The sequence below is a fragment of the Mytilus californianus genome, unplaced genomic scaffold (assembly GCF_021869535.1).
Source record: "Mytilus californianus isolate M0D057914Y unplaced genomic scaffold, xbMytCali1.0.p SCAF_26, whole genome shotgun sequence".
Lineage (NCBI taxonomy): Eukaryota > Metazoa > Mollusca > Bivalvia > Mytilida > Mytilidae > Mytilus > Mytilus californianus.
Window position 1 is genome coordinate 3660655 of NW_026262675.1, and position 12766 is coordinate 3673420.

The following is a 12766-nucleotide window of genomic DNA, read 5'->3' on the forward strand; positions in this document are numbered from 1 at the left end:
GTATGCACATACCAAATATAGTTATCCTATTACTCATAATAAGAGAGAAATTAAAATTACAAAAAATCTTTTTTTTCAAGTAGACACTGGACCATGAAAATGAGGTCAAGGACAATGAACATATGTTAGACAGAAACTTCATAACATGAGGCATCCATATACAAAGTATGAAGCATCCAGGTCTTCTACCTTCTAAAATATTAAGCTTTTTTCGCAGGCTTGACAAAAAATGGTAAAATTCTTCATTTAAGGGCAATAACTCCTACAAGAAGTCGTCTGACAGTTTTGATGAACATGGATAATAGGTAGAGCTCAACATTCTGAAGATTTTTCTCTCAGTCAGAATTTCTCTATTTTTAGCGGTTTTCAAAATAATAGGCAAAACTTGCATTTTACCCCTCTGCTCTATTTATAGCCATGTCAGCCATCTTGGTTGGCAGGTGGGGTCATCCGACACATTTTTAAAACTAAATACCCAAATGATGATTGTGACTAAGTTTGGTTAAATTTGGCCAAGTAGTTTCAGAGGAGAAGACTTTTGCAAAAAATAACAGACAATAATGACTGACGACTACGACGACGGACGCCAAGTGATGAGAAAAGCTCACTTGGCCCTGTGGGCTAGGTGACCTAAATAAGGGTCATCTGAAAGTAACAGAATTTTATCTGTAACTCATAATTATGCTCTATATTATAAGTCAAGCCATAAATCACCTGGAGTGTAGATAAGTTGTGAGTAAATTTAACGAATATTATCAAGACCTGCCAAGTTTTACATTCAATACACTAACTCACCTCGTCAAAAGGATCCATACATTCTACACATGTTTTACATTCCATACATTGCCAAGGGTAAGTTTTTATAACTGCTACCATATCATCTGTAATATCTAAACAGGCAGGGTGACCTAAAAATATCATGTTGGTTAACTGGTATGAAGTAAACATTTAGCTGCTGAACTGACCTTGCTATATAGTAATTAATTTAACTAAGTGCTGTAGTCTTCTCAACAAGATTCAAGATAAATAATAGCAATAAAAGTATTGTGGTACAAAACATGTACTATCACTAAATTACACCTTGTCCCCTTTTTCATCATTTCATGCATAGAAAACTTATTAAATCAGTTTTAAAGATAATAAAATGTTTATTTCAATCTTGTTTGCAGTATAAGTAGAACGTAGGATTTTCAGGTAAAATCAGAAATTCTAACAACAGAATTTCAATACTTCTCCAATTTCATATATTTGTAGTTACATCTATCTACTTTTATAACACACAGCATGTTTTGTATAAATTATTTTCTTTTCATATGTCATCATATGTAGTCATAAGTGACACTAAATCCAGAAAAAGAGTAATATTGCACAAAAACTTAACTGTAGGACTTGAATTTTATGAGAAATAATATAGCACATGGCCCTGTTTATGCTTATATTTTCCCCTTATTTCAAGTGACAAATGAGGTCAATGTTATATAAATTAAGCTAAAATGTTTAATTTTTTAAATTAAAAACCTGACAGACCTTCTCTCTGACTTCATATTATGTCATAACACCTAAGCTTATAATTAAAGGTTTTATTCTGCAGTTTGAAATATTATGATTAATTATATCAAATATTATTTTTGGTATAATTTGAATGTTGGGCCAAATAAGGCAGGAAATGTTCTTTCTTTGATTATTAATATGACTACAAAAGAAATTGTTTTCTTTCAATAACTACAATCTTTGGTGAAATACTATCCTTTATCAAAGAATTTTTAAGTCATATTAATGAAGATACATAACAGTATTACAATCAGACAATTCTCATGAAAAATTTAAGTGAAATCTAAATCTGTTCAACTTTTGAAATACTTTGTCAGCATTGAAAAAAAATATGGTAAAACTTTATAATATTTTCATATGACATACAAACATTATATAAGGTGTAAAGCTTGAAAATGAAACAGGAGTCAAACTCTTTAATGATACTAGTAGTCATTTCAATAATTGGCCTTCACTGAACCTGATCAAGGTTAGTTCAGAAACACTATTGTGTGCATCAAAATTAAACATTTTTCTTTATAGGACTTTGATTCAAAAATTCTAGGTGTCAAAATATTGAAAACTGAAAAAATGATGGAAGGAATTTCTGATCTGCATTCTTCCAGGGTTGTTTGGGCTATGACAAGAAAATATAATTTTAGGCAAAGTACAAACCATGTCTGGCACATTCTGAACACTGAACAAGTTCTTTTGTTCCAGATTCTTCTTCTGCTTCTAAATTACAAACTCTACATCCTGTTTCTGCTGCTTCTTCCTTCTACAAAAATAATAATGTGGATTCATATATTTTCATGGGTACCAATTTTCATGGATTGAGGAAAAATTGTCTTTCCGTAGATATTTGATTTCGTGGTTTTGCCAAAGTCTGCATACAAGCCTGTATCAAATTAACATTTCGTTCAACATATAGATTTGTGCATTACCAATACCAACGAAATCCACGAAAATTGGTATCCCATGAATAATATTGAATGCATACGAATGCATCATTAAATTACAAATCTATTTAACATTATACCTACAATGATTAAATCATTTTTTTAATTAAATTTTAGCATGTGGCTTATTAATTCATTAATGGAACAAATAAGATGGACCTATTAAATAATAATCTTAAGAATTAATAAAAGTGTGAGCACTAAAGGGTAAAGATTGCTTTCATTTTGCAATTTTGTGAATTTTTAAATAAAGCATTGAATTGTATTTTGCTAGGCAAATTAAAAATTTTAGTTGGAGTTATCTTTCTTTGTTCATGATTGTACATTTGTAGTTTTACAACAGATTCATACACCATGCATTACTTATGTAATTTTTAATAAAATAAATGGGGAATGTGTCCATGGGACACAGATGATGCCCCCTCTTGCATATAACATTATAAAGGGATATAATTCAAGAGCCGTATAAGTGACGCTACCCACATTTATACTTGATCAGAGTTTTGTGGTAATAAGCATTGTGTATAAGTTTCATACCATTTGGTTGAGGCAAACTTAAGAGAACGGAAACGAAAAATATAGCAATTTTTCTATTTGTAAAGGGGCATAACTCTAGAACAGTAAAAGTGACGCCACCAAAATTCAAACTTGATCTGTGTTTTGTGGTAATAAGCATTGTGTATACGTTTCATAACATTTGGCTGAGGCAAACTAAAGTTATAAAAACGGAAATGAAAAATTCAGTAATTTTTCCATTTGTAAAGGGACATAACTTTAGAACTGTAAAAGTGACTCCACTAAAATTCAAAATGATCTGTGTTTTGCAGTAATAAGCAATGTGTATAAGATTCATAACATTTGGTTGAAGCAAACTTAAGAGAACTGAAATGAAAAATTCAGCAATTTTTCCATTTGTAAAGGGGCATAGTGATAACTCTAGAAAGGTAAAAGTGTCGCTACCCAAATTCAAACGTGATCTGTGTTTTGTGGTAATAAGCATTGTGTATAAGTTTCATAACATTTGGTTGAGGCAAAATAAAGAGAACGGAAACCAATTTTGGGACATACGTAAAACTTAACTCTTTCAGCACTATGACCCGGTTTACCAGGAAATCAATTTTACTTCCGTAAACACTATAGCCCGCTTTACCGGGCTGCACATGCTACTTTTTTTAATTCGAGATTTCCATTGGTCAGTCGTTGGGAAAACCCCTCTGAAGTAACATACTATCGTCATAATCATTCATTCGAGTTTCTCTGACCTTTTCTGTACTTTTAAAGGAAAATATAGTAAATATTGGTCTATTATTAGCGATGAAAATTTTTGGAAATTTTGTACACAAAATGGCGGATATCGATAGTGAAAACAAACTGTCAGGAGACAAAATTATTGATTATCTCGGCTAATTAGACTTAATAAATGTTTATAAAGCTGACAGAAATGAATTAGAAAGGCAATGGAGAAATATAGTAGGGGACAGTGATGATGAAGATGACTTATGAGGGGTTTGAAGCCGCTGACATGTTGCCAAAAATTTTGACACATGGAGAAAGACAGAAACTCAAAGAAACATTTGTGAATTTAGGGAACGTGTTGGTCAAGTTAGAAATTTTGACAGTATCTGCCCTGAACTATTTTCAATGTTTTTATACTAAAGAAGTCTTCACTTCTATTGTCAATTTAACTAATTTGAACGCAATCCGAAAATCGTACATGAAAGTTGACACATTTACCTTTGCTAACGAAGTACAAATACTTTGTCAATTGAGACAATATAACAATTATTTTTTTAATAATCATAAACTATTAAATCAATATAAATTCAAACAAAAATAAAAGTGATTTCATAGTTAAAACACCAGTTTATCAAAATTACCAGATTTACCTGTATCTCACCTGTATGTCACCATAAGTCACAATAAGACAAACAGGTACAGCAAGTACGAAGTATGCTGATTATTTTGATACCTCATATGATGGAATTGGACGACTGAGTACAAATATACATCAGTTTAAAAGTACCTACCCTAAATAAATGAAAATTCTCAAAGTTACTTAGTGTTGAAGGGTATAATACATTGAAAGTTGTGCAGTGTTGAAAGAGTTAATAACCCCTCCGCAATGGCGGGACCATAAAAATGTTTTCTTGACAAGTATGTTAATTCTAATACACAATCATATTGTAACTTAAATATCAAAGTATAACCTATCATCAATAAATTGCATGACATTGACTGGATAGGATCTAAATAATGACCACTTCACTGCACTATTTCGTTTAAACTATGAAAGGTAGTGATAAACCTTGAAAGATATAGATATCAAGTCAGTACAATAGGGTTTTGACTGCATTTCATGCAATCTTTACTCAAAAATAAAAACTTATCACATAAATATAACATTGATATTAGTTAGTTATTAAATCATGAAAATGAGGTCAAGGACATCGGACATACCAAGTAGGAAACTTAAGGCCATAAGCCATGTCTATATACATAATACGGATTGTCAAGCTCTTCAACTTCTAAATTGCTAAATCATTATACAACTAGTAAGCACTGTTGCTGCCACCCTTTTAGCAAACCTATGTTTTGCATTCTGCTGCATTTGATTTGATGTGTCGGTATAAAACAAATGCTCCACCTGCAGCCTTATCACAACAGCCAAGCCAATTCCCAAAAAAATGTTTGTACATACACATACAAATTTTTGCAGGGCTGGCTTAAAATGTTTGAGCCATTGTTGTCCGGTTAATTACATGGAGTCTCTATATTCTAGTAAGATAGAATTATTATTACCTTTTCTTGATCTCCCTCTGCCTCACTGCTACCTTCAGAACTACTAGAGCTGTCATCATCACTGTCAGAGTCTGAACCTGATTTACCCTGGAAAATATAACAGTAAGACCCTACACATCAGTAAACTTTCACCTTCCTTACTGAAGTCACTCCGATATTTTTCCAAACACTACATAAAATTAACTAAAATGTATATACATGCAGATATATATACAGCAAGTAGTCACCAAAAGTTGTCCAATCTGAACATTGTGTGGTAATACAATTTTAAAATCTGATTGTCTACTGCCTTTTTGATGAATTAAATTTAAAAGAAAAACAATCTTAATTGCTCTGAATGAAGGACCAGCATATAATATCATTTTCACAAAATATGACTAGTTTTAATATCTTGAATCTAATAGTTCAGATTTGAGTTAAAAACTTCAGCAGACATTGTAAAATGATAGGAATTTAGTATTATCATACATGATTTCGTTCTTCATACAGGTGAAACTTGCCTAATGTAGATCTAGATGTCGTAAAAATAATGTTGATTTATTAGTTGGGGAGAGCTAATAATTATATTCTTAGGTTGCTTATACATATATTGGAAATACATTTTTTGGAATCAGGTTATTTGTCTTGCAGCCAATAAAAGATCAGAATCTGTGTGAATTGTACACAAAATGTAATATTATCATGTAACAACCTTTTAATGAACAGCAACCGAAAGAGGTAACAAAATATACCTGCATACTTACATCTCCATCCTCTTCTGATGCAGCTTCTTGTGATGTAGGACTAGATAACATGTGATTAATGGTCTTAGGTGGATCATATAATGCAGTGTTTAATGGGAAATATTTCAATTCATCTCCAGAGTAGCTGCAAAATATAAATATTGATAAAATGCTTAGCCTTTTCAATGAAATGATCAATTTTGTTAGCCATAACCAAACTGATCTACATTGCCACTTATACCTGACTGATAGTTGATGCATGCAATTCTTTGTTTAAAACTAGACATACATTCAATACATTGGGAGTAGTTTTTAAACCAAGTATTAAACTGGGTATCATGTTGTTGTCTAACTAAATCAGATATGATGTATTGGACAAACTAAAAGACAGAAAGTATTTTTTAAATTCTTATATACTATCACAAAAGACAAGGATTTTCTCTTCTTTTATATGTTTACAATTATGAATTTTCATTTCTTTCTTAAATGAAACGTCTTCCATGATAATCTTTAAGGAAAAATATCCAATTCTCATTTATTTCAAAATGACAAAAGAATTAGAATAACTGTGAGTATAACTCACAAATTAATACAACTACTCCCATGGTTAAGATATAGCAAAATCCATTTTTTTTTTATATATAAGAATCCTGATAAATCATGTAGCAAGATAAAAACTAGAGGCTCTCAAGAGCCTGTGTCGCTCACCTGTATTTACTGATGCTTTGAAAATCATGTAAAATAAGGTTAAAATCATAATTAATAGTATTAGATATTAGATATTATAATGATATCTAAGATAATAACAAAAAACTGCAAAATTTTTGTAAAATTACTAACTCAGGGACAGCAACCCAACAACGGGTTGTCGGATTCGTCTAAAAATTTCAGGGCAGATAAATCTATATCTGATGAACATTTTTGCCAATGTCAGATTTGCTCTAAATGCTTTAGTTTCAGAGATATAAACCTGAAACTGCATTTTACCCCTATGTTCTATTTTTAACCAAGTCGGCCATGATGGTTGGAAGGCGGGGTCATCGGACAAATTTTTCAGACTAGATACCCTAATAATGATTATGGCCAAGTATGGTTAAATTTGTATCAGTAGTTTCAGAGAAGAAGATTTTTGTAAAAGATTACAAAAATTTACAAAAAATTGTAAAAAATTCACTATTAAGGGCAATAACTCCTAAAGGGGTCGACTGACAATTTTGATCATGACAACTTATTTGTAGATCTTACTTTGCTGAACATTATTGCTGTTTACAGTTTATCTCTATCTATAATAATATTCAAGATAATAACCAAAAACTGCAAAATTTCCTTAAAATTACCAATTCAGGGGCAGCAACCCAACAACAGGTTGTCAGATTTGTCTGAAAATTTCAGGCCAGATAGATCTTGATCTGATAATCAGTTTTACCCTATGTCAGATTTACTCTAAATGCTTTGGTTTCAGAGATATAAGCCAAAATCTACATTTTACCCCTATGTTCTATTTTTAGCCATGGCGGCCATCTTGGTTGGTTGGCGGGGTCATCGGACACATTTTTTAAACTAGATACCCTAATGATGATTGTGGCCAAGTTTGGTTAAATTTGGCTCAGTGGTTTCAGAGAAGATTTTTGTAAAAAGCTAACGACGACGGACGACGACGACGACCAGGTGAGCTAAAAAACTAGAGCTGTCCACACAGCAGGACTTATACCCCCAAATTTGCATTTTAGTTGCTGCTGTGAAATTCAATATTAGGCATACATTTTGAGATTTTTGGTTTTCAGCCATTCATTTTGAACAATCATTGCCTCTGTGTTAGATTGACACATGGTTAATGATAGGTCAATCTAAATGAATTGTACTGACCCAGGAACAACGTCTGAGGTTTGTATACAGTAAATTCAGAAACCAAAGGTCAAGGCCAAGGTCTAGGTCAGTATGATTCTTCCGCATAAAAAGATTTGTCAATCTATGTGCTACAGCACAAAAGTTTTGCCACAAATACAAATCAGACAATGTTTTACTATCATAGGGTCAAAGGCCAAATTCAAGGTCAGAGTGACCAGACTTTGATATATGACACACCCCCATCCCATGATGTATCAACATACCAAGTTTGGTCAACTTAAGTTTTATGGTACAAGAGTTATACCCAGGACACCAATCATACAAGGTTTAAATATCATAAGGGTCAAAGGGCAGAGTGACCAGATTTTGGTATTTGAAACACTCCAAGCCCATGATGCAACTGCATACCAAGTTAGGTAAACCAAAAGTCTTACAGTACAAAAGATATGATACTATTTTAGGGGTCAAAGGTCATCTTCAAAATTGGAGATTTTGACTTTGATATAAGAAACACTCCAAGCCCATGATGCAACTGCAAATTACAAAAGTTATGAGTCGGACATAAATGGGATAAGGTTTTACTATCATAGTGGTCGAAGGTCAAAGTTCAAGTCAAAGTGATCTGACTTCAGTACACATCTCCATCCCATAATGCAACTGCATACTAAGGTTGGTTATCTTAAGTTTTACAGTACAAAAGTAATGAGCCAGACACGAATTGTACAAGGTTTTACTAATATAGGGGTGAAAGGTCAAAGTCAAGATCATAGTGACCTGACTTTGGTATGTGACACCCCCCTAGTCCATGATGCAACTGTATACCAAGTTTGATTAACCTTTGTCTTACAGTACAAATGTTGTGTACCGAAAAGGAAGCGGGACAAACGGACAGACAGATGGACATGGTGATTTGTATATATCCCCTAAACTTTGTTTATGAGATAATTCCATCGTATACCGTAATAGAGATTTTCAGAAATTTCATTAAAAACTACTCCTTGGTACAAAGTACAGATAGACTGATGAACAAACAGGCAAACTAACACAAAACTTGCTATACACTGCCATTTCAGGAAAACTTGCTATACACTGCCATTTCAGCAAAACTTGCTATACACTGCCATTTCAGGAGTACATTTTTTATAAGAAGAATGCAAATGTACAAATTCTTATCTGAATAAGTACTCATTATAGGTTTAGAGTGTGCAAGTCATAGTTTGTAGTGACATCACAATTAACAAGAATGTGTCCATAGTAAACGGATGCCCCACTCGCACTATCATTTTCTATGTTCAGTGGACCGTGAATTTGCGGTCAAAAATCTAATTTGGCATTAAAATTAGAAAGATCATATCATAGGGAACATGTGTACTAAGTTTCAAGTTGATTGGACTTCAACTTCATCAAAAACTACCTTTACCAAAAACTTTAACCTGAAGCGGGACAGACGGAGGGAAGGACGAACGGACAGACGGATGGACGAACGAATGGACGGACAAATGGACACACAGACCGAAACACATAATACCCATAAATGGGGCATGAAAATCAGTTTTGTTTGCTACAGCTGGACTTCTCCCTCTCCCCTAAAAAGTGTAAATGTTTGTTCTCTTTCAGGAAAGTAATTATGCTGATCCATCAATTGTCTATAATTGTCACAAATGAACTGAAAAAAATTACAAAAGACATCTGTCTATTGTTTAAAAAAGACTGTATTGTGTGTTGACCTATCAATGTCTTTTGGATATTCATGTTGTTGGGAGCTGTCTCGCTGAGATATACCCATCATCTTCTTTCAGTCAAACTTAATAAAAGTTCCAATGTTCCCCGCATTGCACATATTTTATCTGTTCTGTTCAAGGGCAATGACTAAATAAAAATGTTTTTTTTATCTTTAAAACTTTTTAAAATTATCTTACTAGAGAGTTGAAGACTTGACACAATTTCCGATATTTTTAATATTTCCAAGGGAAACTCATTAAAAATATTTTATCTGCACTTATTTTCGAAGTTGTCCAAGACATTGCTGTAATATACCTTTGATATGAATTTGATTAAAATCTGGCAAAAATTGTACATGTGAGAGCACTTACAATGCAAATTTCCATATCATTTATATTTCTATGGAGCATAACTCTTTTAAAAATAGTTGATCAGCACTGATTTTCGAACTCGTCCGAGACATTGCTGATATAAACCTACAATATAAGTTTCATAAAAATCTGGCAAGAATTGTACAAATGAGAGCGCTAACAATGCAATTTTCCATATAATGTTTCCAAGGGGCATAACTCTTTTAAAAATTGTTGATCGGCACTGATTTTTGAACTCTTTCGAGACATTGCTGATATAAACGTACAATATAAATTTCATAATAAACTGTTAACACAGAGATATGTCTCGCCTATTTGTTATTTTGATAATGCAAATGTATACTTTAACATGTAAGTTATGCAAATATTCAAAGTCAATGAACCATAACTGAAGGTACAGGGCTAAACAATCTCCATGGAAATGAGATGTGCCAATGCTAATACAACTGCAAACCAAATACCATTGACTTTTCATAAGTCGTTCCCTTTAAACAAACCTAAACACAAACATTAACTTGTAAACTATGTAAAAGTTTCAAAGTCAATGAACCATAATTAGGGGGTGGGGTTATATAATCTCCATGGTAATGAAACTTGCAAATGCCAATACATTTGCATACCGAATATCATTGACTTAACATTAGTGGTTCATCTTAAACTGACCTAATCACAAACTAATACATGTAAACTAAGTAAAAGTTTCAAAGTCAATAGACCATGACTGAGGGATAAGGATCAAATATTCTCCATGGAAATGAGATGTGCTAATGCTTATACAACTGCATACCAATTATCATTGACCTACTAATAACAGTTCCCCTTAAACTGACCTAATCACAAACTAATACATGAAAACTAAGCAAAAGTTTCAAAGTCAATAGACCATGAATGAGGGGGCGGGGCCAAATAATCTCCATGGTAATGAGATGTGCCAATGCTAATACAACTGCAGACCAAATATCACTGACCTACCACTAGTGGTTCACCATGAACTAGACCTAATCACAAACTAATACATTGTTGACGCCGCCGTCGCCGACAACAGCATACCTATGTCTCGCTTTTGGACTCCGTCAAGGCGGAACAAAATTCTGGCAAGAATTGTACACATGAGAGCACTAATAATGCAATTTTCCATATAATTAATGTTTCCAAGGGGCATAACTCTTTTAAAATCGGCACTGATTTTCAAACTCGTCAGAGACATTGCTGATATAAACCTAAAATATAAGTTTCATAAAAATCTGGCAAGAATTGTAAACATGAGAGGGCTAACTTTGCAATTTTCCATATAATTAATGTTTCCAAGGGCGGACAGAAGCTGCGTTGCACAGGGGACAATAATAGTATCTGGTTGTAGGAAAGATTCATGCACGACTAAAAAAAATCTGTTGAATATGAAATGGATGTGCAAACAGGTTAAAATCACAATTTGGCTAAAAGATAATGTTCACTGATCCATCCAGAGGGCAAATATCCAAACAAACATGAAAACCAGGTAATTGTCCATACCAGATTGCTCAAGCAAGGTCTACAGTAGTAGATATACTACTCTAATTCATAATGCCCACTACCTTTCTTTATTAACTTACTGTTTGTAACTTTCTTGGAACTGTCCTGGCAGTAAAGCCACTGGATATGCACTGATTTTTGTATCTTCAGGTAACAATTTCTTATATCTGTTCAGAGGAAAGTGGATGTTCTAAAAAAAAATGTTCTAATAACTATAATTTAAAATACAATTACATTTGATTTTAGATAGAGGAGAATGCCTAATTTGGCTGCTAAAAAGTAAACATAATATTCTAACAAAGCTGTTTTCAAAGCAAAACACTGTGTATGTGATCATAGATAGCTATTACAATGAATTTATATGTATAGAATATAAGGTTTTTCTACCTAGATATCATAAAAAAAGCAGCTGCAAATCAGAATATAAAAAGTCTATATTTTGTTGAGAGAGTCAATATTTTACTTTAACATCTATGAGCAGAAGAACTGATAATGTATAAATTTGATATTTTGTTTTTATTTATCGAAATCATAATTGTTTCAAATAATGACATGTCAAAATATTTGGATTTGGTAAATAACTCTAAGTCAATTCTTTCCTATGTCAAAAAGCATTAAAATTTGACTTTCAAAGGACTTAGCAAAATGATACTTATGTAGGGAAAATGATAAACAAAATTCCCCTTACCAAAAAAATAGATTCAACACCATCCTACAAATAAAGAAATCAGAACAGAAATCAAGTAGTAAACAGGAAATAAAAATTTCAAGCACACTTATAACGTTATTATTTGGATAAGTAGTCTTCCCCATCAAAAAATTTGTAAAAACACTTGAGGTTTTCATAATGACATATTTAAAATAAATTTTCAAGGAAAGTGGTACATTTGTATTTAGGTAAAAATGATAAGTTACATTATATATTTCTTTATTGTCCATCTACTGAAAATAGTATTCCACAATAATAAAAGGTTTCCAATAACAGCTACGAAATGGGCTTATGATACACCTGTTCCACTTTATTTCAACCATAAAAATTTCAATACCTCATAAAACTAATCTCAAAATTGTAAAAATTGAAAGTGAGGTTGCTTTTATTATCCATGCGACTGTTAGAAAAAGGTCAAATGAACTGGACATTGGGCAAAAACACATTAAAATTTGGCTTTGAAACTTGTTTCGACAAACAAAGTTCCATAACCATGAATGACAATCTGGTTATCATCAAACTTAGAAAGAACTTGAATTTCAAAATTATCAAAACCTTTATGATTAAAGTCCCATAACTCATGAGCAATGAGCA

At 32.5% G+C, this 12766-nt stretch overlaps 1 protein-coding gene across 2 annotated transcripts in view; it reads right to left on the reverse strand.

Annotated features, from left to right (window-relative positions):
- LOC127732713 (uncharacterized) overlaps window positions 1-12766 on the reverse strand; it is a 35914-nt gene that overhangs the window by 11063 nt on the left and 12085 nt on the right. Inside the window, exons 8-12 of one of the 2 annotated variants that reach the window (XM_052241894.1) lie at window positions 11544-11653; window positions 6032-6155; window positions 5289-5375; window positions 2206-2308; window positions 796-908 (exon numbers count right to left, since the gene is read on the reverse strand). In XM_052241894.1, the coding sequence (XP_052097854.1) occupies window positions 796-908; window positions 2206-2308; window positions 5289-5375; window positions 6032-6155; window positions 11544-11653 (537 nt within the window). Of the gene's footprint in view, window positions 1-795; window positions 909-2205; window positions 2309-5288; window positions 5376-6019; window positions 6156-11543; window positions 11654-12766 lie in introns of both variants that reach the window. The other variant, XM_052241893.1, reaches the window with a different exon arrangement.